Source organism: Oncorhynchus masou, chromosome 32, assembly GCF_036934945.1.
Source record: "Oncorhynchus masou masou isolate Uvic2021 chromosome 32, UVic_Omas_1.1, whole genome shotgun sequence".
Classification (NCBI taxonomy): Eukaryota; Metazoa; Chordata; class Actinopteri; order Salmoniformes; family Salmonidae; genus Oncorhynchus; species Oncorhynchus masou.
The window spans coordinates 86,395,539-86,422,985 of record NC_088243.1 but is presented as its reverse complement, the minus strand read 5'-3'; the positions used below and the strand labels follow the sequence as shown (position 1 = coordinate 86,422,985).

Genomic DNA, 27,447 nt, shown 5'->3' with positions numbered 1-27,447 from the left:
TACTGAAACTACACTACTGTTTTACCATGTAGCTAACTACTGGAACTACACACTACTGTTTTACCATGTAGCGGTGTAGCTAACTACTGGAACTACACACTACTGTTTTACCATGTAGCTAACTACTGGACCTACACACTACTGTTTTACCATGTAGCTAATTACTGAAACTACACACTACTGTTTTACAATGTAGCGGTGTAGCTAACACCTGGAACTTCACACTACTGTTTTACCATGTAGCTAACTACTGGAACTACACACTACTGTTTTACCATGTAGCGGTGTAGCTAACACCTGGAACTTCACACTACTGTTTTACCATGTAGCTAATTACTGAAACTACACACTACTGTTTTACCATGTAGCAGTGTAGCTAACACCTGGAACTACACACTACTGTTTTACCATGTAGCTAACTCCTGGAACTACACACTACTGTTTTACCATGTAGCTAATTACTGGAACTACACACTACTGTTTTACCATGTAGCGGTGTAGCTAACACCTGGAACTTCACACTACTGTTTTACCATGTAGCTAATTACTGAAACTACACACTACTGTTTTACCATGTAGCAGTGTAGCTAACTCCTGGAACTACACACTACTGTTTTACCATGTAGCTAACTCCTGGAACTACACACTACTGTTTTACCATGTAGCGGTGTAGCTAACTACTGGAACTACACACTACTGTTTTACCATGTAGCTAACTACTGGAACTACACACTACTGTTTTACCATGTAGCTAATTACTGAAACTACACACTACTGTTTTACAATGTAGCGGTGTAGCTAACTACTGAAACTACACTACTGTTTTACCGTGTAGCTAACTACTGGAACTACACACTACTGTTTTACCATGTAGCTAATTACTGGAACTACACACTACTGTTTTACCATGTAGCTAATTACTGGAACTACACACTACTGTTTTACCATGTAGCGGTGTAGCTAACACCTGGAACTTCACACTACTGTTTTACCATGTAGCTAATTACTGAAACTACACACTACTGTTTTACCATGTAGCAGTGTAGCTAACACCTGGAACTACACACTACTGTTTTACCATGTAGCTAACTCCTGGAACTACACACTACTGTTTTACCATGTAGCGGTGTAGCTAACTACTGGAACTACACACTACTGTTTTACCATGTAGCTAACTACTGGAACTACACACTACTGTTTTACCATGTAGCTAATTACTGAAACTACACACTACTGTTTTACCATGTAGCAGTGTAGCTAACACCTGGAACTACACACTACTGTTTTACCATGTAGCTAACTCCTGGAACTACACACTACTGTTTTACCATGTAGCTAATTACTGGAACTACACACTACTGTTTTACCATGTAGCGGTGTAGCTAACACCTGGAACTTCACACTACTGTTTTACCATGTAGCTAATTACTGAAACTACACACTACTGATGTAGCAGTGTAGCTAACACCTGGAACTACACACTACTGTTTTACCATGTAGCGGTGTAGCTAACACCTGGAACTACACACTACTGTTTTACCATGTAGCTAACTCCTGGAACTACACACTACTGTTTTACCATGTAGCGGTGTAGCTAACTACTGGAACTACACACTACTGTTTTACCATGTAGCTAACTACTGGAACTACACACTACTGTTTTACCATGTAGCTAATTACTGAAACTACACACTACTGTTTTACAATGTAGCGGTGTAGCTAACTACTGAAACTACACTACTGTTTTACCGTGTAGCTAACTACTGGAACTACACACTACTGTTTTACCATGTAGCTAACTCCTGGAACTACACACTACTGTTTTACCATGTAGCGGTGTAGCTAACTACTGGAACTACACACTACTGTTTTACCATGTAGCTAACTACTGGACCTACACACTACTGTTTTACCATGTAGCTAATTACTGAAACTACACACTACTGTTTTACAATGTAGCGGTGTAGCTAACACCTGGAACTTCACACTACTGTTTTACCATGTAGCTAACTACTGGAACTACACACTACTGTTTTACCATGTAGCGGTGTAGCTAACACCTGGAACTTCACACTACTGTTTTACCATGTAGCTAATTACTGAAACTACACACTACTGTTTTACCATGTAGCAGTGTAGCTAACACCTGGAACTACACACTACTGTTTTACCATGTAGCTAACTCCTGGAACTACACACTACTGTTTTACCATGTAGCTAATTACTGGAACTACACACTACTGTTTTACCATGTAGCGGTGTAGCTAACACCTGGAACTTCACACTACTGTTTTACCATGTAGCTAATTACTGAAACTACACACTACTGTTTTACCATGTAGCAGTGTAGCTAACACCTGGAACTACACACTACTGTTTTACCATGTAGCTAACTCCTGGAACTACACACTACTGTTTTACCATGTAGCAAATTACTGGAACTACACACTACTGTTTTACCATGTAGCGGTGTAGCTAACACCTGGAACTTCACACTACTGTTTTACCATGTAGCTAATTACTGAAACTACACACTACTGTTTTACCATGTAGCGGTGTAGCTAACTACTGGAACTACACACTACTGTTTTACCATGTAGCTAACTACTGGAACTACACACTACTGTTTTACCATGTAGCTAATTACTGAAACTACACACTACTGTTTTACCATGTAGCGGTGTAGCTAACACCTGGAACTTCACACTACTGTTTTACCATGTAGCTAATTACTGAAACTACACACTACTGTTTTACCATGTAGCAGTGTAGCTAACACCTGGAACTACACACTACTGTTTTACCATGTAGCGGTGTAGCTAACACCTGGAACTACACACTACTGTTTTACCATGTAGCTAACTCCTGGAACTACACACTACTGTTTTACCATGTAGCGGTGTAGCTAACTACTGGAACTACACACTACTGTTTTACCATGTAGCTAACTACTGGAACTACACACTACTGTTTTACCATGTAGCTAATTACTGAAACTACACACTACTGTTTTACAATGTAGCGGTGTAGCTAACTACTGAAACTACACTACTGTTTTACCGTGTAGCTAACTACTGGAACTACACACTACTGTTTTACCATGTAGCGGTGTAGCTAACTACTGGAACTACACACTACTGTTTTACCATGTAGCTAACTACTGGACCTACACACTACTGTTTTACCATGTAGCTAATTACTGAAACTACACACTACTGATGTAGCAGTGTAGCTAACACCTGGAACTACACACTACTGTTTTACCATGTAGCGGTGTAGCTAACACCTGGAACTACACACTACTGTTTTACCATGTAGCTAACTCCTGGAACTACACACTACTGTTTTACCATGTAGCGGTGTAGCTAACTACTGGAACTACACACTACTGTTTTACCATGTAGCTAACTACTGGAACTACACACTACTGTTTTACCATGTAGCTAATTACTGAAACTACACACTACTGTTTTACAATGTAGCGGTGTAGCTAACTACTGAAACTACACTACTGTTTTACCGTGTAGCTAACTACTGGAACTACACACTACTGTTTTACCATGTAGCTAACTCCTGGAACTACACACTACTGTTTTACCATGTAGCGGTGTAGCTAACTACTGGAACTACACACTACTGTTTTACCATGTAGCTAACTACTGGACCTACACACTACTGTTTTACCATGTAGCTAATTACTGAAACTACACACTACTGTTTTACAATGTAGCGGTGTAGCTAACACCTGGAACTTCACACTACTGTTTTACCATGTAGCTAACTACTGGAACTACACACTACTGTTTTACCATGTAGCGGTGTAGCTAACACCTGGAACTTCACACTACTGTTTTACCATGTAGCTAATTACTGAAACTACACACTACTGTTTTACCATGTAGCAGTGTAGCTAACACCTGGAACTACACACTACTGTTTTACCATGTAGCTAACTCCTGGAACTACACACTACTGTTTTACCATGTAGCTAATTACTGGAACTACACACTACTGTTTTACCATGTAGCGGTGTAGCTAACACCTGGAACTTCACACTACTGTTTTACCATGTAGCTAATTACTGAAACTACACACTACTGTTTTACCATGTAGCAGTGTAGCTAACACCTGGAACTACACACTACTGTTTTACCATGTAGCTAACTCCTGGAACTACACACTACTGTTTTACCATGTAGCTAATTACTGGAACTACACACTACTGTTTTACCATGTAGCGGTGTAGCTAACACCTGGAACTTCACACTACTGTTTTACCATGTAGCTAATTACTGAAACTACACACTACTGTTTTACCATGTAGCGGTGTAGCTAACTACTGGAACTACACACTACTGTTTTACCATGTAGCTAACTACTGGAACTACACACTACTGTTTTACCATGTAGCTAATTACTGAAACTACACACTACTGTTTTACCATGTAGCGGTGTAGCTAACACCTGGAACTTCACACTACTGTTTTACCATGTAGCTAATTACTGAAACTACACACTACTGTTTTACCATGTAGCAGTGTAGCTAACACCTGGAACTACACACTACTGTTTTACCATGTAGCGGTGTAGCTAACACCTGGAACTACACACTACTGTTTTACCATGTAGCTAACTCCTGGAACTACACACTACTGTTTTACCATGTAGCGGTGTAGCTAACTACTGGAACTACACACTACTGTTTTACCATGTAGCTAACTACTGGAACTACACACTACTGTTTTACCATGTAGCTAATTACTGAAACTACACACTACTGTTTTACAATGTAGCGGTGTAGCTAACTACTGAAACTACACTACTGTTTTACCGTGTAGCTAACTACTGGAACTACACACTACTGTTTTACCATGTAGCGGTGTAGCTAACTACTGGAACTACACACTACTGTTTTACCATGTAGCTAACTACTGGACCTACACACTACTGTTTTACCATGTAGCTAATTACTGAAACTACACACTACTGTTTTACAATGTAGCGGTGTAGCTAACACCTGGAACTTCACACTACTCTTTTACCATGTAGCTAACTACTGGAACTACACACTACTGTTTTACCATGTAGCGGTGTAGCTAACACCTGGAACTTCACACTACTGTTTTACCATGTAGCTAATTACTGAAACTACACACTACTGTTTTACCATGTAGCAGTGTAGCTAACACCTGGAACTTCACACTACTCTTTTACCATGTAGCTAACTACTGGAACTACACACTACTGTTTTACCATGTAGCGGTGTAGCTAACACCTGGAACTTCACACTACTGTTTTACCATGTAGCTAACTCCTGGAACTACACACTACTGTTTTACCATGTAGCTAACTCCTGGAACTACACACTACTGTTTTACCATGTAGCGGTGTAGCTAACTACTGGAACTACACACTACTGTTTTACCATGTAGCTAACTACTGGAACTACACACTACTGTTTTACCATGTAGCTAATTACTGAAACTACACACTACTGTTTTACAATGTAGCGGTGTAGCTAACTACTGAAACTACACTACTGTTTTACCGTGTAGCTAACTACTGGAACTACACACTACTGTTTTACCATGTAGCTAATTACTGGAACTGCACACTACTGTTTTACCGTGTAGCTAACTACTGGAACTACACACTACTGTTTTACCATGTAGCTAATTACTGGAACTACACACTACTGTTTTACCATGTAGCGGTGTAGCTAACACCTGGAACTACACACTACTGTTTTACCATGAAGCTAATTACTGGAACTACACACTACTGTTTTACCATGTAGCGGTGTAGCTAACTACTGGAACTGCACACTACTGTTTTACCATGTAACTAATTACTGGAACTACACACTACTGTTTTACCATGTAGCGGTGTAGCTAACTACTGGAACTACACACTACTGTTTTACCATGTAGCTAATTACTGGAACTACACACTACTGTTTTACCATGTAGCGTTGTGGCTAACTACTGGAACTACACACTACTGTTTTACCATGTAGCTAACTCCTGGAACTACACACTACTGTTTTACCATGTAGCTAATTACTAGAACTACACACTACTGTTTTACCATGTAGCGGTGTAGCTAACACCTGGAACTTCACACTACTGTTTTACCATGTAGCTAATTACTGAAACTACACACTACTGATGTAGCAGTGTAGCTAACACCTGGAACTACACACTACTGTTTTACCATGTAGCGGTGTAGCTAACACCTGGAACTACACACTACTGTTTTACCATGTAGCTAACTCCTGGAACTACACACTACTGTTTTACCATGTAGCGGTGTAGCTAACTACTGGAACTACACACTACTGTTTTACCATGTAGCTAACTACTGGAACTACACACTACTGTTTTACCATGTAGCTAATTACTGAAACTACACACTACTGTTTTACAATGTAGCGGTGTAGCTAACTACTGAAACTACACTACTGTTTTACCGTGTAGCTAACTACTGGAACTACACACTACTGTTTTACCATGTAGCTAACTCCTGGAACTACACACTACTGTTTTACCATGTAGCGGTGTAGCTAACTACTGGAACTACACACTACTGTTTTACCATGTAGCTAACTACTGGACCTACACACTACTGTTTTACCATGTAGCTAATTACTGAAACTACACACTACTGTTTTACAATGTAGCGGTGTAGCTAACACCTGGAACTTCACACTACTGTTTTACCATGTAGCTAACTACTGGAACTACACACTACTGTTTTACCATGTAGCGGTGTAGCTAACACCTGGAACTTCACACTACTGTTTTACCATGTAGCTAATTACTGAAACTACACACTACTGTTTTACCATGTAGCAGTGTAGCTAACACCTGGAACTACACACTACTGTTTTACCATGTAGCTAACTCCTGGAACTACACACTACTGTTTTACCATGTAGCTAATTACTGGAACTACACACTACTGTTTTACCATGTAGCGGTGTAGCTAACACCTGGAACTTCACACTACTGTTTTACCATGTAGCTAATTACTGAAACTACACACTACTGTTTTACCATGTAGCAGTGTAGCTAACTCCTGGAACTACACACTACTGTTTTACCATGTAGCTAACTCCTGGAACTACACACTACTGTTTTACCATGTAGCGGTGTAGCAAACTACTGGAACTACACACTACTGTTTTACCATGTAGCTAACTACTGGAACTACACACTACTGTTTTACCATGTAGCTAATTACTGAAACTACACACTACTGTTTTACCATGTAGCGGTGTAGCTAACACCTGGAACTTCACACTACTGTTTTACCATGTAGCTAATTACTGAAACTACACACTACTGTTTTACCATGTAGCAGTGTAGCTAACACCTGGAACTACACACTACTGTTTTACCATGTAGCGGTGTAGCTAACACCTGGAACTACACACTACTGTTTTACCATGTAGCTAACTCCTGGAACTACACACTACTGTTTTACCATGTAGCGGTGTAGCTAACTACTGGAACTACACACTACTGTTTTACCATGTAGCTAACTACTGGAACTACACACTACTGTTTTACCATGTAGCTAATTACTGAAACTACACACTACTGTTTTACAATGTAGCGGTGTAGCTAACACCTGGAACTTCACACTACTGTTTTACCATGTAGCTAACTCCTGGAACTACACACTACTGTTTTACCATGTAGCGGTGTAGCTAACTACTGGAACTACACACTACTGTTTTACCATGTAGCTAACTACTGGAACTACACACTACTGTTTTACCATATAGCTAATTACTGAAACTACACACTACTGTTTTACAATGTAGCGGTGTAGCTAACTACTGAAACTACACTACTGTTTTACCATGTAGCTAACTACTGGAACTACACACTACTGTTTTACCATGTAGCGGTGTAGCTAACTACTGGAACTACACACTACTGTTTTACCATGTAGCTAACTACTGGACCTACACACTACTGTTTTACCATGTAGCTAATTACTGAAACTACACACTACTGTTTTACAATGTAGCGGTGTAGCTAACACCTGGAACTTCACACTACTGTTTTACCATGTAGCTAACTACTGGAACTACACACTACTGTTTTACCATGTAGCGGTGTAGCTAACACCTGGAACTTCACACTACTGTTTTACCATGTAGCTAATTACTGAAACTACACACTACTGTTTTACCATGTAGCAGTGTAGCTAACACCTGGAACTACACACTACTGTTTTACCATGTAGCTAACTCCTGGAACTACACACTACTGTTTTACCATGTAGCTAATTACTGGAACTACACACTACTGTTTTACCATGTAGCGGTGTAGCTAACACCTGGAACTTCACACTACTGTTTTACCATGTAGCTAATTACTGAAACTACACACTACTGTTTTACCATGTAGCAGTGTAGCTAACTCCTGGAACTACACACTACTGTTTTACCATGTAGCTAACTCCTGGAACTACACACTACTGTTTTACCATGTAGCGGTGTAGCTAACTACTGGAACTACACACTACTGTTTTACCATGTAGCTAACTACTGGAACTACACACTACTGTTTTACCATGTAGCTAATTACTGAAACTACACACTACTGTTTTACAATGTAGCGGTGTAGCTAACTACTGAAACTACACTACTGTTTTACCGTGTAGCTAACTACTGGAACTACACACTACTGTTTTACCATGTAGCTAATTACTGGAACTACACACTACTGTTTTACCATGTAGCTAATTACTGGAACTACACACTACTGTTTTACCATGTAGCGGTGTAGCTAACACCTGGAACTTCACACTACTGTTTTACCATGTAGCTAATTACTGAAACTACACACTACTGTTTTACCATGTAGCAGTGTAGCTAACACCTGGAACTACACACTACTGTTTTACCATGTAGCTAACTCCTGGAACTACACACTACTGTTTTACCATGTAGCGGTGTAGCTAACTACTGGAACTACACACTACTGTTTTACCATGTAGCTAACTACTGGAACTACACACTACTGTTTTACCATGTAGCTAATTACTGAAACTACACACTACTGTTTTACCATGTAGCAGTGTAGCTAACACCTGGAACTACACACTACTGTTTTACCATGTAGCTAACTCCTGGAACTACACACTACTGTTTTACCATGTAGCTAATTACTGGAACTACACACTACTGTTTTACCATGTAGCGGTGTAGCTAACACCTGGAACTTCACACTACTGTTTTACCATGTAGCTAATTACTGAAACTACACACTACTAATGTAGCAGTGTAGCTAACACCTGGAACTACACACTACTGTTTTACCATGTAGCGGTGTAGCTAACACCTGGAACTACACACTACTGTTTTACCATGTAGCTAACTCCTGGAACTACACACTACTGTTTTACCATGTAGCGGTGTAGCTAACTACTGGAACTACACACTACTGTTTTACCATGTAGCTAACTACTGGAACTACACACTACTGTTTTACCATGTAGCTAATTACTGAAACTACACACTACTGTTTTACAATGTAGCGGTGTAGCTAACTACTGAAACTACACTACTGTTTTACCGTGTAGCTAACTACTGGAACTACACACTACTGTTTTACAATGTAGCGGTGTAGCTAACACCTGGAACTTCACACTACTGTTTTACCATGTAGCTAACTACTGGAACTACACACTACTGTTTTACCATGTAGCGGTGTAGCTAACACCTGGAACTTCACACTACTGTTTTACCATGTAGCTAATTACTGAAACTACACACTACTGTTTTACCATGTAGCAGTGTAGCTAACACCTGGAACTACACACTACTGTTTTACCATGTAGCTAACTCCTGGAACTACACACTACTGTTTTACCATGTAGCTAACTCCTGGAACTACACACTACTGTTTTACCATGTAGCGGTGTAGCTAACTACTGGAACTACACACTACTGTTTTACCATGTAGCTAACTACTGGAACTACACACTACTGTTTTACCATGTAGCTAATTACTGAAACTACACACTACTGTTTTACAATGTAGCGGTGTAGCTAACTACTGAAACTACACTACTGTTTTACCGTGTAGCTAACTACTGGAACTACACACTACTGTTTTACCATGTTTACTGGAACTGCACACTACTGTTTTATGTAGCTAACTACTGGAACTACACACTACTGTTTTACCATGTAGCTAATTACTGGAACTACACACTACTGTTTTACCATGTAGCGGTGTAGCTAACACCTGGAACTACACACTACTGTTTTACCATGAAGCTAATTACTGGAACTACACACTACTGTTTTACCATGTAGCGGTGTAGCTAACTACTGGAACTACACACTACTGTTTTACCATGTAGCTAATTACTGGAACTACACACTACTGTTTTACCATGTAGCGGTGTAGCTAACTACTGGAACTACACACTACTGTTTTACCATGTAGCTAACTCCTGGAACTACACACTACTGTTTTACCATGTAGCTAATTACTGGAACTACACACTACTGTTTTACCATGTAGCGGTGTAGCTAACACCTGGAACTTCACACTACTGTTTTACCATGTAGCTAATTACTGAAACTACACACTACTGATGTAGCAGTGTAGCTAACACCTGGAACTACACACTACTGTTTTACCATGTAGCGGTGTAGCTAACACCTGGAACTACACACTACTGTTTTACCATGTAGCTAACTCCTGGAACTACACACTACTGTTTTACCATGTAGCGGTGTAGCTAACTACTGGAACTACACACTACTGTTTTACCATGTAGCTAACTACTGGAACTACACACTACTGTTTTACCATGTAGCTAATTACTGAAACTACACACTACTGTTTTACAATGTAGCGGTGTAGCTAACTACTGAAACTACACTACTGTTTTACCGTGTAGCTAACTACTGGAACTACACACTACTGTTTTACCATGTAGCTAACTCCTGGAACTACACACTACTGTTTTACCATGTAGCGGTGTAGCTAACTACTGGAACTACACACTACTGTTTTACCATGTAGCTAACTACTGGACCTACACACTACTGTTTTACCATGTAGCTAATTACTGAAACTACACACTACTGTTTTACAATGTAGCGGTGTAGCTAACACCTGGAACTTCACACTACTGTTTTACCATGTAGCTAACTACTGGAACTACACACTACTGTTTTACCATGTAGCGGTGTAGCTAACACCTGGAACTTCACACTACTGTTTTACCATGTAGCTAATTACTGAAACTACACACTACTGTTTTACCATGTAGCAGTGTAGCTAACACCTGGAACTACACACTACTGTTTTACCATGTAGCTAACTCCTGGAACTACACACTACTGTTTTACCATGTAGCTAATTACTGGAACTACACACTACTGTTTTACCATGTAGCGGTGTAGCTAACACCTGGAACTTCACACTACTGTTTTACCATGTAGCTAATTACTGAAACTACACACTACTGTTTTACCATGTAGCAGTGTAGCTAACTCCTGGAACTACACACTACTGTTTTACCATGTAGCTAACTCCTGGAACTACACACTACTGTTTTACCATGTAGCGGTGTAGCTAACTACTGGAACTACACACTACTGTTTTACCATGTAGCTAACTACTGGAACTACACACTACTGTTTTACCATGTAGCTAATTACTGAAACTACACACTACTGTTTTACCATGTAGCGGTGTAGCTAACACCTGGAACTTCACACTACTGTTTTACCATGTAGCTAATTACTGAAACTACACACTACTGTTTTACCATGTAGCAGTGTAGCTAACACCTGGAACTACACACTACTGTTTTACCATGTAGCGGTGTAGCTAACACCTGGAACTACACACTACTGTTTTACCATGTAGCTAACTCCTGGAACTACACACTACTGTTTTACCATGTAGCGGTGTAGCTAACTACTGGAACTACACACTACTGTTTTACCATGTAGCTAACTACTGGAACTACACACTACTGTTTTACCATGTAGCTAATTACTGAAACTACACACTACTGTTTTACAATGTAGCGGTGTAGCTAACTACTGAAACTACACTACTGTTTTACCGTGTAGCTAACTACTGGAACTACACACTACTGTTTTACCATGTAGCGGTGTAGCTAACTACTGGAACTACACACTACTGTTTTACCATGTAGCTAACTACTGGACCTACACACTACTGTTTTACCATGTAGCTAATTACTGAAACTACACACTACTGTTTTACAATGTAGCGGTGTAGCTAACACCTGGAACTTCACACTACTGTTTTACCATGTAGCTAACTACTGGAACTACACACTACTGTTTTACCATGTAGCGGTGTAGCTAACACCTGGAACTTCACACTACTGTTTTACCATGTAGCTAATTACTGAAACTACACACTACTGTTTTACCATGTAGCAGTGTAGCTAACACCTGGAACTACACACTACTGTTTTACCATGTAGCTAACTCCTGGAACTACACACTACTGTTTTACCATGTAGCTAATTACTGGAACTACACACTACTGTTTTACCATGTAGCGGTGTAGCTAACACCTGGAACTTCACACTACTGTTTTACCATGTAGCTAATTACTGAAACTACACACTACTGTTTTACCATGTAGCAGTGTAGCTAACTCCTGGAACTACACACTACTGTTTTACCATGTAGCTAACTCCTGGAACTACACACTACTGTTTTACCATGTAGCGGTGTAGCTAACTACTGGAACTACACACTACTGTTTTACCATGTAGCTAACTACTGGAACTACACACTACTGTTTTACCATGTAGCTAATTACTGAAACTACACACTACTGTTTTACAATGTAGCGGTGTAGCTAACTACTGAAACTACACTACTGTTTTACCGTGTAGCTAACTACTGGAACTACACACTACTGTTTTACCATGTAGCTAATTACTGGAACTACACACTACTGTTTTACCGTGTAGCTAACTACTGGAACTACACACTACTGTTTTACCATGTAGCTAATTACTGGAACTACACACTACTGTTTTACCATGTAGCGGTGTAGCTAACACCTGGAACTACACACTACTGTTTTACCATGAAGCTAATTACTGGAACTACACACTACTGTTTTACCATGTAGCGGTGTAGCTAACTACTGGAACTACACACTACTGTTTTACCATGTAGCTAATTACTGGAACTACACACTACTGTTTTACCATGTAGCGGTGTAGCTAACTACTGGAACTACACACTACTGTTTTACCATGTAGCTAACTCCTGGAACTACACACTACTGTTTTACCATGTAGCTAATTACTGGAACTACACACTACTGTTTTACCATGTAGCGGTGTAGCTAACACCTGGAACTTCACACTACTGTTTTACCATGTAGCTAATTACTGAAACTACACACTACTGATGTAGCAGTGTAGCTAACACCTGGAACTACACACTACTGTTTTACCATGTAGCGGTGTAGCTAACACCTGGAACTACACACTACTGTTTTACCATGTAGCTAACTCCTGGAACTACACACTACTGTTTTACCATGTAGCGGTGTAGCTAACTACTGGAACTACACACTACTGTTTTACCATGTAGCTAACTACTGGAACTACACACTACTGTTTTACCATGTAGCTAATTACTGAAACTACACACTACTGTTTTACAATGTAGCGGTGTAGCTAACTACTGAAACTACACTACTGTTTTACCGTGTAGCTAACTACTGGAACTACACACTACTGTTTTACCATGTAGCTAACTCCTGGAACTACACACTACTGTTTTACCATGTAGCGGTGTAGCTAACTACTGGAACTACACACTACTGTTTTACCATGTAGCTAACTACTGGACCTACACACTACTGTTTTACCATGTAGCTAATTACTGAAACTACACACTACTGTTTTACAATGTAGCGGTGTAGCTAACACCTGGAACTTCACACTACTGTTTTACCATGTAGCTAACTACTGGAACTACACACTACTGTTTTACCATGTAGCGGTGTAGCTAACACCTGGAACTTCACACTACTGTTTTACCATGTAGCTAATTACTGAAACTACACACTACTGTTTTACCATGTAGCAGTGTAGCTAACACCTGGAACTACACACTACTGTTTTACCATGTAGCTAACTCCTGGAACTACACACTACTGTTTTACCATGTAGCTAATTACTGGAACTACACACTACTGTTTTACCATGTAGCGGTGTAGCTAACACCTGGAACTTCACACTACTGTTTTACCATGTAGCTAATTACTGAAACTACACACTACTGTTTTACCATGTAGCAGTGTAGCTAACTCCTGGAACTACACACTACTGTTTTACCATGTAGCTAACTCCTGGAACTACACACTACTGTTTTACCATGTAGCGGTGTAGCTAACTACTGGAACTACACACTACTGTTTTACCATGTAGCTAACTACTGGAACTACACACTACTGTTTTACCATGTAGCTAATTACTGAAACTACACACTACTGTTTTACCATGTAGCGGTGTAGCTAACACCTGGAACTTCACACTACTGTTTTACCATGTAGCTAATTACTGAAACTACACACTACTGTTTTACCATGTAGCAGTGTAGCTAACACCTGGAACTACACACTACTGTTTTACCATGTAGCGGTGTAGCTAACACCTGGAACTACACACTACTGTTTTACCATGTAGCTAACTCCTGGAACTACACACTACTGTTTTACCATGTAGCGGTGTAGCTAACTACTGGAACTACACACTACTGTTTTACCATGTAGCTAACTACTGGAACTACACACTACTGTTTTACCATGTAGCTAATTACTGAAACTACACACTACTGTTTTACAATGTAGCGGTGTAGCTAACTACTGAAACTACACTACTGTTTTACCGTGTAGCTAACTACTGGAACTACACACTACTGTTTTACCATGTAGCGGTGTAGCTAACTACTGGAACTACACACTACTGTTTTACCATGTAGCTAACTACTGGACCTACACACTACTGTTTTACCATGTAGCTAATTACTGAAACTACACACTACTGTTTTACAATGTAGCGGTGTAGCTAACACCTGGAACTTCACACTACTGTTTTACCATGTAGCTAACTACTGGAACTACACACTACTGTTTTACCATGTAGCGGTGTAGCTAACACCTGGAACTTCACACTACTGTTTTACCATGTAGCTAATTACTGAAACTACACACTACTGTTTTACCATGTAGCAGTGTAGCTAACACCTGGAACTACACACTACTGTTTTACCATGTAGCTAACTCCTGGAACTACACACTACTGTTTTACCATGTAGCTAATTACTGGAACTACACACTACTGTTTTACCATGTAGCGGTGTAGCTAACACCTGGAACTTCACACTACTGTTTTACCATGTAGCTAATTACTGAAACTACACACTACTGTTTTACCATGTAGCAGTGTAGCTAACTCCTGGAACTACACACTACTGTTTTACCATGTAGCTAACTCCTGGAACTACACACTACTGTTTTACCATGTAGCGGTGTAGCTAACTACTGGAACTACACACTACTGTTTTACCATGTAGCTAACTACTGGAACTACACACTACTGTTTTACCATGTAGCTAATTACTGAAACTACACACTACTGTTTTACAATGTAGCGGTGTAGCTAACTACTGAAACTACACTACTGTTTTACCGTGTAGCTAACTACTGGAACTACACACTACTGTTTTACCATGTAGCTAATTACTGGAACTACACACTACTGTTTTACCGTGTAGCTAACTACTGGAACTACACACTACTGTTTTACCATGTAGCTAATTACTGGAACTACACACTACTGTTTTACCATGTAGCGGTGTAGCTAACACCTGGAACTACACACTACTGTTTTACCATGAAGCTAATTACTGGAACTACACACTACTGTTTTACCATGTAGCGGTGTAGCTAACTACTGGAACTGCACACTACTGTTTTACCATGTAACTAATTACTGGAACTACACACTACTGTTTTACCATGTAGCGGTGTAGCTAACTACTGGAACTACACACTACTGTTTTACCATGTAGCTAATTACTGGAACTACACACTACTGTTTTACCATGTAGCGGTGTAGCTAACTACTGGAACTACACACTACTGTTTTACCATGTAGCGGTGTAGCTAACTACTGGAACTACACACTACTGTTTTACCATGTAGCTAATTACTGGAACTACACAGTACTGTTTTACCATGTAGCGGTGTAGCTAACTACTGGAACTACACACTACTGTTTTACCATGTAGCGGTGTAGCTAACTACTGGAACTACACACTACTGTTTTACCATGTAGCTAATTACTGGAACTACACAGTACTGTTTTACCATGTAGCGGTGTAGCTAACTACTGGAACTACACACTACTGTTTTACCATGTAGCTAATTACTGGAACTACACAGTACTGTTTTACCATGTAGCGGTGTAGCTAACTACTGGAACTACACACTACTGTTTTACCATGTAGCGGTGTAGCTAACTACTGGAACTACACACTACTGTTTTACCATGTAGCTAACTACTGAAACTACACACTACTGTTTTACCATGTACCTAATTACTGGAACTACACTACTGTTTTACCATGTAGCTAATTACTGGAACTACACACTACTGTTTTACCATGTAGCGGTGTAGCTAACTACTGGAACTACACACTGTTGTACCATGTAGAGTACAGTCCGATGGCAGCCATACTCGTATCATTTACACATTACTGAGGCATGCCGTGCTGAGCCGAACTGTACTGGGCTGGCCTTGTTATGCATCCAGTCAGGTTTGGGTTGAGTCGGGTCGGCACAATAGTGTGAAAAGGGTGGTCTCTCACCATTTGAACAATAAGGAAGGAGAGCTAGTCCTCAGCCTGTAGTAAGGCAGCAGGGAGCAGGGGAATGGGAATGGGAGCAGGGGAATGGGAATGGGAGCAGGGGAATGGGAATGGGAGCAGGGGAATGGGAATGGGAGCAGGGGAATGGGAATGGGAGCAGGGGAATGGGAGCAGGGGAATGGGAATGGGAGCAGGGGAATGGGAATGGGAGCAGGGGAATGGGAATGGGAGCAGGGGAATGGGAATGGGAGCAGGCAGCAGAGGAATGGGAGCAGGCAGCAGGGGAATAGGAGCAGGGGAATGGGAGCAGGCAGCAGGGGAATGGGAGCAGGCAGCAGGGGAATGGAAGCAGGCAGCAGGGGAATGGGAGCAGGGAGCAGGGGAATGAGAGCAGGCAGCAGGGGAATGGAAGCAGGGAGCAGGGGAATGGGAGCAGGCAGCAGGGGAATGACAACAGGGAGCAGGGGAATGGGAGCAGGCAGCAGGGGAATGGGAAGCTAGATCCTGAAAGAGGTCTATATGAGTCACATCCTTCGCTTCCTCTGTCTCCACTCTGTAGGTTAACCTTTGCTTCCAGCCCACTGATACACATAGAGAAAACACAGGGCTGGAAGCAGGGGAATGGAATGGAAGCAGGGGAATGGGAGCAGGCAGCAGGGGAATGGGAGCAGGCAGCAGGGGAATGGGAGCATGGGAATGGGAGCAGGCAGCATGGGAATGGGAGCAGGCAGCAGGGGAATGGAAGCAGGGGAATGGGAGCAGGCAGCAGGGGAATGGGAGCATGGGAATGGGAGCAGGCAGCAGAGGAATGGGAGCAGGCAGCAGGGGAATGGAAGCAGGGGAATGGGAGCAGGCAGCAGGGGAATGGGAGCAGGCAGCAGGGGAATGGGAGCAGGGGAATGGGAATGGGAGCAGGGGAATGGGAATGGGAATGGGAGCAGGGGAATGGGAGCAGGGGAATGGGAATGGGAGCAGGGGAATGGGAATGGGAGCAGGGGAATGGGAATGGGAGCAGGCAGCAGAGGAATGGGAGCAGGCAGCAGGGGAATAGGAGCAGGGGAATGGGAGCAGGCAGCAGGGGAATGGGAGCAGGCAGCAGGGGAATGGAAGCAGGCAGCAGGGGAATGGGAGCAGGGAGCAGGGGAATGAGAGCAGGGAGCAGGGGAATGGAAGCAGGGAGCAGGGGAATGGGAGCAGGCAGCAGGGGAATGACAACAGGGAGCAGGGGAATGGGAGCAGGCAGCAGGGGAATGGGAAGCTAGATCCTGAAAGAGGTCTATATGAGTCACATCCTTCGCCTCCTCTGTCTCCACTCTGTAGGTTAACCTTTGCTTCCAGCCCACTGATACACATAGAGAAAACACAGGGCTGGAAGCAGGGGAATGGGAATGGGAGCAGGGGAATGGGAGCAGGCAGCAGGGGAATGGGAGCAGGCAGCAGGGGAATGGGAGCATGGGAATGGGAGCAGGCAGCATGGGAATGGGAGCAGGCAGCAGGGGAATGGAAGCAGGGGAATGGGAGCAGGCAGCAGGGGAATGGGAGCATGGGAATGGGAGCAGGCAGCAGAGGAATGGGAGCAGGCAGCAGGGGAATGGAAGCAGGGGAATGGGAGCAGGCAGCAGGGGAATGGGAGCAGGCAGCAGGGGAATGGGAGCAGGGGAATGGGAGCAGGCAGCAGGAGAATGGGAGCAGGGGAATGGGAATGGGAGCAGGGGAATGGGAATGGGAGCAGGCAGCAGGGGAATGGAAGCGGGGGAATGGGAGCAGGCAGCAGGGGAATGGGAGCAGGCAGCAGGGGAATGGGAGCAGGCAGCAGGGGAATGGGAGCAGGCAGCAGGGGAATGGGAGCAGGCAGCAGGGGAATGGGAATGGGAGCAGGCAGCATGGGAATGGGAGCAGGGGAATGGGAGCAAGGAGCAGGGGAATGGGAGCAAGGAGCAGGGGAATGGGAGCAGGCAGCAGGGGAATGAGAGCAGGGAGCAGGGGAATGGGAGCAGGCAGCAGGGGAATGGGAGCAGGCAGCAGGGGAATGGGAGCAGGGGAATGGGAGCAAGGAGCAGGGGAATGGAAGCAAGGAGCAGGGGAATGAGAGCAGGGAGCAGGGGAATGAGAGCAGGGAGCAGGGGAATGGAAGCAGGGGAATGGGAGCAGGCAGCAGGAGAATGGGAGCAGGGGAATGGGAATGGGAGCAGGGGAATGGGAATGGGAGCAGGCAGCAGGGGAATGGAAGCGGGGGAATGGGAGCAGGCAGCAGGGGAATGGGAGCAGGCAGCAGGGGAATGGGAGCAGGCAGCAGGGGAATGGGAGCAGGCAGCATGGGAATGGGAGCAGGGGAATGGGAGCAAGGAGCAGGGGAATGGGAGCAGGCAGCAGGGGAATGAGAGCAGGGAGCAGGGGAATGGGAGCAGGCAGCAGGGGAATGACAACAGGGAGCAGGGGAATGGGAGCAGGCAGCAGGGGAATGGGAGCAGGCAGCAGGGGAATGGGAGCAGGCAGCAGGGGAATGGGAGCAGGGGAATGGGAGCAGGGGAATGGAAGCAAGGAGCAGGGGAATGGGAGCAGGCAGCAGGGGAATGGGAGCAGGCAGCAGGGGAATGGGAGCAGGGAGCAGGGGAATGGAAGCAGGGAGCAGGGGAATGGGAGCAGGCAGCAGGGGAATGGGAGCAGGGAGCAGGGGAATGAGAGCAGGGAGCAGGGGAATGACAACAGGGAGCAGGGGAATGGGAGCAGGCAGCAGGGGAATGGGAAGCTAGATCCTGAAAGAGGTCTATATGAGTCACATCCTTCGCTTCCTCTGTCTCCACTCTGTAGGTTAACCTTTGCTTCCAGCCCACTGATACACAGAGAGAAAACACAGGGCTCCGGTTCTGTGCTGAGAACAGACCTGGTTTCAAATACTCTTTGAAATCAATTAAATAAATACTTTGAGCATTTTTCTCTAGCTTGCTTCGAGAACCAGCTGGACAGAGTTTACAGTTTTGGGGACTGTTCTATTTGTCCATTTAGCTAGGCATCTCAATCAAGCACATATTAAGTATTTGAAAGATTGTAAATAGTATTTGAACCCAGGTCTGGTGCTGAGAGCAGGAGGGAGAGAGCGGAGGGATGGAAATGGGAGAGAGGATATTGTCCCTCCCATCCCACTTCCCACTGCAAAAGGTATTGTGATGATTACCTGGCTGCCATGTAACCGCAACATGGCGGCTGTTATGGAACTGAATTAGCAACTTCACAGCATTATTAACCTAGATGTGTCTAACAATTTGACCAGATTACAAGGGTTCAGATTAACTCATTTCCCACATTAAACTACCAGGAAACAGGAAGTGTGACATACCAACGTAACAGCCAGGCCACAACTTCTGCTTAGGTTGCTGAATGCAAGTCATAACAGAGGAAGAGATGAGGCAAGATGAGCAATGAAGTGGAAAAAATATTGTGTACGTACAGTATGTTCAATGGCGTCCTCCCCCCTCTACACAAACCACACTTTAGTTCAAAGACAGTTCCTACAGACATCTGTAGCTCTGTTAGAAGTCTTCACATTCTGTTCTGGCGCCCATAACTAATTTAATAAGAATCTGTCTTAATTTGTCCAAGGCCTCATAAATTACTGTTTTCTATCCTAAACTCTGTTCGAATGTGCTGTGCTGTGTACCTCCCCCTCACAAGGCTGGCAAACTGCCCCAGTCAGTCTTGAGATTCTCTTTAGTTCTGACTGGGTTCCCAAGCTGAGTCACCCACAGGGACACCCACTCCAAACCTGGGTTAAAATACTATTTTAAATACTTTATCTGTGCTCGATTTGAGCTTGTTTAGCTTAATAAACCAATAGAATAGTCCCATAACTGCAAACCCTATCCATTATAGGGACTCCAGGCAGGCTAGAGGAAATGGTCAAGGCATTTGAACGATTTCAAATGGTATTTGAACCCAGGTCTAACACACACACACCAGCCAGGGAAAAGTAGCCATTAAAACTTAACGCATTTCAAGATTTTTCAGGAAGTGTTTCTACCAAGGCTTTCAAAGAGCTGTGCACCCAAACCTGATACACAGAACAAACGCCTGCAGCTAGGGAGGGGTGTCCCTGGACACTGTTTGTTGTTTCTCCATTACTTTTATCATTTACATTATTGCATACATGTTGAATAAGAATACACTTTAAAATGGTGCCTTGTCGTCAACTAAATTTTTATTTATTTAACCAGGCAAGTCAGTTAAGAACAAATTCTTATTTTCAATGACGGCCTAGGAACTGCCTGTTCAGGGGCAGAACGACAGATTTGTACCTTGTCAGCTCGGGGGTTTGAACTTGTAACCTTCCGGTTACTAGTGCAACACTCTAACCACTAGGCTACCCTGCCCCCTCTACACTCTATCCACTAGGCTACCCCGCCGCCCCTAAATGGTACACACCTTCAAGGAATTTTCAGAATTCATTAAATAATTGCAGTTTTCACATGTTACCTTATTAGATTTTTCTCATGCTGTCTAATCATCTCTTAGATGCTACTTCCTTCTTCCTGGTCAGCTGGTGCCATAACCCCCTACTTCCTTCTTCCTGGTCATCTGGTGCCATAACCCCCTACTTCCTTCTTCCTGGTCAGCTGGTGCCATAACCCCCCTACTTCCTTCTTCCTGGTCATCTGGTGCCATAACCCCCTACTTCCTGCTTCCTGGTCAGATGTTGCCATAACCCCCCTACTTCCTTCTTCCTGGTCAGCTGGTGCCATAACTCCCTACTTCCTTCTCCCTGGTCAGCTGGTGCCATAACCCCCTACTTCCTTCTTCCTGGTTAGCTGGTGCCATAACCCCCTACTTCTTTCTTCCCGGTTAGCTGGTGCCATAACCCCCTACTTCCTTCTTCCTGGTTAGCTGGTGCCATAACCCCCTACTTCTTTCTTCCCGGTTAGCTGGTGCCATAACCCCCTACTTCCTTCTTCCTGGTCAGCTGGTGCCATAACCCCCTACTTCCTTCTTCCTGGTTAGCTGGTGCCATAACCCCCTACTTCTTTCTTCCCGGTTAGCTGGTGCCATAACCCCCTACTTCCTTCTTCCTGGTTAGCTGGTGCCATAACCCCCTACTTCCTTCTTCCTGGTTAGCTGGTGCCATAACCCCCTACTTCTTTCTTCCTGGTTAGCTGGTGCCATAACCCCCTACTTCCTTCTTCCTGGTTAGCTGGTGCCATAACCCCCTACTTCTTTCTTCCCGGTTAGCTGGTGCCATAACCCCCTACTTCTTTCTTCCTGGTTAGCTGGTGCCATAACCCCCTACTTCCTTCTTCCTGGTTAGCTGGTGCCATAACCCCCTACTTCTTTCTTCCCGGTTAGCTGGTGCCATAACCCCCTACTTCTTTCTTCCTGGTTAGCTGGTGCCATAACCCCCTACTTCCTTCCCCGCCTGCTTTCTCTCCTCAGCCATGCTAACTTTACAAGCCCGTCTAAAACTGAACAATCACGTGTCTGTGTGTTCAATGACATCAGTCTTTGTTCCACATCTGTGATTTTTAAGTGGCCGGCTGGAAGATGGCTGGTCACCTGCTGTGGAAAGGTCATGGTAATGCCATTTCAGTGGTCTTCCATTTCAGTGGTGATGCCATTTCAGTGGTCTTCCATTTCAGTGGTGATGCCATTTCAGTCCATTTCAGTGGTGATGCCACCGGAAGTTAACATGCTATCAATAGTAGTTCAGTTGAAATAATTACAGTGTTTTGTGATGTAATAAACATGTTTAGTACATGTTTACAGTGTTACCCTGTGAGAATGTGCCCGTTTACACACACTGTATCCTGTGCATATGACGAATAAACTTTGATTTGAATTATAGGAAAGGGAATGTAGTGAATTAGTTATTTTGTCAGAACAATTGACCAGTTGGAACACTAACTCAACATGAACCAATTATATTGTTGTTCATTTCAGATGGAGAGGAGTCTCCCTGTGTAGGTCCATGATGGACATCGTCTTGACCACAGCAGCTGAAGGCCCCCTCCAAGCTCATGTATGTACGTTGTTATGGCAACAATGGATGGTAACACGGACGTTGAGACCCTGTTGGCTGCGATCCACCTGGAGCGATACCTGAAGACCTTCCGCCAGTCTGGCTTCCTCTTGGCCAGGGACCTCAGCCATCTAGACAATGGAGCTCTCATCCAGCTGGGTGTAACTGCCACCGGACACCGGAAGAGAATACTGAGGCTTGTCCAGCACATTCAGAGGGCTACCAATCAGAATCAGTCGATTCCGGAGCCATTAGAGCCCTTATTGGACCGTTGTCAGTCTGAGTCTGACATTAATTCCACACCCATCCAATCAGGAGGGCCGAGGTCTGACCAAGGGGGCGAAACAGGGGATATTCCATTTGAAGCTTTCTGGAATAGTTCTGTTCCTAACATTCCATCCATGTTGATGAACTCCGGGTCAGAACAGCAGCAACAGTACAATGGGAATGTTGTCATAAAACCGGTTCCAAAACCTAGAACGGTGTTCTACATACACAAAACAGAACCCGCCCGGTTTCTCTCCTGTCCCGCACCACCGACACCACCAGATCTCCTGGTTCCGACCCTAACCAGGAACCCATCTCAGGAACCTCTCTGCTTCACCATATTGGATGGTTTGGCTTCAGGAGAATTTAACACTGACACAGTGGTGGTGGGGCCTACCCCTGCCCCTACCCCTGCCCCTGCCCCTAACCCTGCCCCTAACCCTGCCCATACCCCTGCCCCTACCCCTAACCCTACCCCTGCCCCTACCCCTGCCCCTAACCCTGCCCCTACCCCTACCCCTGCCCCTACCCCTACCCCTGCCCCTAACCCTGCCCCTAACCCTGCCCCTACCCCTAACCCTGCCCCTAACCCTGCCCCTAACCCTGCCCCTACCCCTAACCCTAACCCTGCCCCTACCCCTGCCCTGAGACACAGCCTAAGACTGAGAGAGAGGAGGCTGAGTTACTCTTCAGACTCTGGAGGTCCCCTGCCCCCTGTTCCCCCTCGGCTGAACCGAGGTACCCCTCCAGCCATGTTTAGTGGACCTACATCCACACCACCGTCATCTGGTGGCAGGACTGAACAAAACCAGGACCGGCGTATGACAACCACACCTCCCTCATCCCCTTGTAACTATGACGATACTGGATTCCCCTCTTTGACCACTTCCCCCTCCGGCTCCCCGATGGAGATGGTCTCCAATGAGATCTACTGTGGCACTTCACCTGGCACGGCAGCCAGTAGTGGACGGATTCCCTGCGACGCTCCTCAAACACCCCCACGGCCAGAGATCCACACCCCTCCTGAAAGAAATAGGTAGGTCGACGTCTGACTGTAATATCGTATACCTATAAAGTAGGAATATAGGTCACTGTCGAGAGAGTATTGTTCTGTGTATCTAATGTTTTGTGTTGTGTGTCTGCAGCACTTTAAGTAACAACTCTTGTGAATCGTCCCATGGAGGTAAGTGTTACACATCACTTTCTGAAAGTAACCGTACAGATGGTTTAGTAAAACCTTATATCGACGTGTCATTCAGGCCTATAAATGACTCTTGACCTGTTTTTAAATCAAGATCATTAGAGTTTTGCATTGCTAAAACGTTACTTTTTCGCTTACACTTGAACATACAGTTTAAATGCTTTATAACTGCTTATAATCACATACAAACCTTTTTTTTAAATAATATATTATATCAAGGCTTATAATCTTCCTCCACCACAGTCCCCATGGAGGACCCAGAGGAGGAGATCAGTCCCTACTGTGAAACAGTCTTCCAGACCAGACGACCACTGCAGCACTCTGAGGTGAGACTGGGGATGTGTCACAAACGGCACACTATTCTCTATACAGTGCTCTACGTTTGACCAGAGCCCCATAGGCTTTCCAGGAAAACATCAAATGGTGTCTGAAAAGGGCCCAAGTAGTGCACTATACAGAGAATAGGGGGCCATACAGAGAATAGGGGGCCATACAGAGAATAGGGGGCCATACAGAGAATAGGGGGCCATTTGTAAAAGGACCGGAGTCTGTTATCTGTCAGGTTATGAGAACCCATCAAGACCTGAGTCTGTTATCTGGTTACGAGAACCCATCAGGACCTGAGTCTGTTATCTGGTTATGAGAACCCATCAGGACCTGAGTCTGTTATCTGGTTATGAGAACCCATCAGGACCTGAGTCTGTTATCTGGTTATGAGAACCCATCAGGACCTGAGTCTGTTATCTGGTTATGAGAACCCATCAGGACCTGAGTCTTATCTGGTTACAATAACCCATCAGGACCTGAGTCTGTTATCTGGTTACGAGAACCCATCAGGACCTGAGTCTGTTATCTGGTTATGAGAACCCATCAGGACCTGAGTCTGTTATCTGGTTACAATAACCCATCAGGACCTGAGTCTGTTATCTGGTTATGAGAACCCATCAGGACCTGAGTCTGTTATCTGGTTATGAGAACCCATCAGGACCTGAGTCTGTTATCTGGTTATGAGAACCCATTAGAGTTATATTGTGTTTAGTGTTTGTGGTCACTTTGGCTCTCCTGACATTGATGAATGTGTTATCCATGTTGTGTTCTCAAAGGCGGAAAGGACCAACAGTGAAGGAAAGACCGGAATGACAAGAAAGGGGGAAGAGAAGCACAGAGAGGATCATGGGTAAGATGATTGTTTCTAGAGGAGTGGATAATACTTCAGGCTTTCCAATTTAACATCTTCTCACACAACTCTGACCACAGCCATAGAGAGAAAATGGTCTACTGTAGATTTTAAAATGTTCCGTGTTCTCCATCTTTTCAATCCAATGTTGGTACCTGCTATCAGATACCATATTCTCACACTAGAGACACTTAAAGCGGCTGGAGTCGAGGCTATTACAAATGCATCAATCAATTATGGAGACTGTCTTTACACTGCAGGACACCCAAACTCTCCTGGGCCCAACGTCTGTCCCACGCCCTCCACAGTGAGTCCCAGGGCTACAGCACTGTAGGAGAGGCATCACAACCCCCTCGCTGCCTCTCCTTACCCCCCAACCTGTACCCGTCGGAGCCAGATGAGGACCAGACGATATCCCCCTACGCCAGCTACACATCTCTCTCTGAGCAGACTGAACCCATCATCTGTGGCTGGCTGGATAAGCTATCACCACAAGGGTATGCTGGGTCCTGGTCCGGGTCCTGGTCTGGGCTGATGGTCCTATCCTCCTTTCCTCCCTCCGTCTTCTCCTCCCTTCTGAGGAACTGTCTCTGCCTCGTGTCTGTCCTCTCAAACCGGTGTGTCTCTCTTCGTTCATTCGTTCTTTCTTTCTTTCTTCTCATTGTGCTTCTCAAGTCTGTGTTTCTCCAGTCTGTGTTTGTGTTTCTCCAGTCTGTGTTTCTCCAGTCTGTGTTTCTCCAGTCTGTGTTTCTCCAGTTTGTTTTTCCAGTTTGTGTTTCTCCAGTCTGTGTTTCTCCAGTTTGTGTTTCTCCAGTTTGTGTTTCTCCAGTTTGTGTTTGTCCAGTCTGTGTTTCTCCAGTCTGTGTTTCTCCAGTCTGTTTGTGTTTCTCCAGTCTGTGTTTCTCCAGTCTGTTTGTGTTTCTCCAGTTTGTGTTTCTCCAGTCTGTTTGTGTTTCTCCAGTCTGTGTTTGTGTTTCTCCAGTCTGTGTTTGTGTTTCTCCAGTCTGTGTTTGTGTTTCTCCAGTCTGTGTTTGTGTTTCTCCAGTCTGTGTTTCTCCAGTCTGTGTTTCTCCAGTTTGTGTTTCTCCAGTTTGTGTTTCTCCAGTTTGTGTTTCTCCAGTTTGTGTTTCTCCTGTCTGTGTTTCTCCAGTCTGTGTTTGTTTCTCCAGTTTGTGTTTCTCCTGTCTGTGTTTCTCCTGTCTGTGTTTCTCCTGTCTGTGTTTCTCCAGTTTGTGTTTGTCCAGTCTGTGTTTGTCCAGTCTGTGTTTGTCCAGTCTGTGTTTGTCCAGTCTGTGTTTGTCCAGTCTGTGTTTGTCCAGTCTGTGTTTGTCCAGTCTGTGTTTGTCCAGTCTGTGTTTGTCCAGTCTGTGTTTGTCCAGTCTGTGTTTGTGTTTCTCCAGTCTGTGTTTGTGTTTGTACAGTCTGTGTTTGTGTTTGTCCAGTCTGTGTTTGTGTTTGTCCAGTCTGTTTTTGTCCAGTCTGTGTTTCTCCAGTCTGTGTTTGTGTTTCTTGCTAAATGCTAAACAGTTGATATACACAGAGCCTTCAGAAATGATTCACACCTCTTGACTTTTTCCACATTTTGTTGTGTTTCAGCCTAAATTTAAAATGGATTAAATTGAGATTTTGCGTCACTGACCTACACACAATAACTCATAATGTCAAAGTGGGATTATGTTTTTATACATTTTTACTAGTTGAGTCAATAAGTATTCAAACCCTTTGTTATGGCAAGCCTAAATAAGTTCAGGAGTAAAAATTTGCTTAACAAGTCCCATAATAAATTGCATGGACTTTACCATAAAAGTGTTTAACATGGTTGTTGAATGACTACCTCATCTCTGTACCTCACACAAGTATCTGTAAGGTCCCTCAGTCGAGCA

General features: G+C 43.9%; 1 protein-coding gene across 3 annotated transcripts in view; it reads left to right on the top strand.

Annotated features, from left to right (window-relative positions):
* The window catches only part of LOC135526758 (arf-GAP with Rho-GAP domain, ANK repeat and PH domain-containing protein 3-like), a 115,157-nt gene that overhangs the window by 51,784 nt on the left and 35,926 nt on the right, over window positions 1-27,447 (top strand). For 2 of the 3 annotated variants that reach the window (XM_064955389.1, XM_064955390.1), the window contains 5 exons: window positions 22,841-24,222; window positions 24,332-24,369; window positions 24,631-24,713; window positions 25,491-25,564; window positions 25,825-26,061. In XM_064955389.1, the coding sequence (XP_064811461.1) occupies window positions 22,922-24,222; window positions 24,332-24,369; window positions 24,631-24,713; window positions 25,491-25,564; window positions 25,825-26,061 (1,733 nt within the window). In that variant the 5' untranslated portion in view covers window positions 22,841-22,921. Of the gene's footprint in view, window positions 1-19,953; window positions 20,075-22,840; window positions 24,223-24,331; window positions 24,370-24,630; window positions 24,714-25,490; window positions 25,565-25,824; window positions 26,062-27,447 lie in introns of those variants that run through there. The other variant, XM_064955391.1, reaches the window with a different exon arrangement.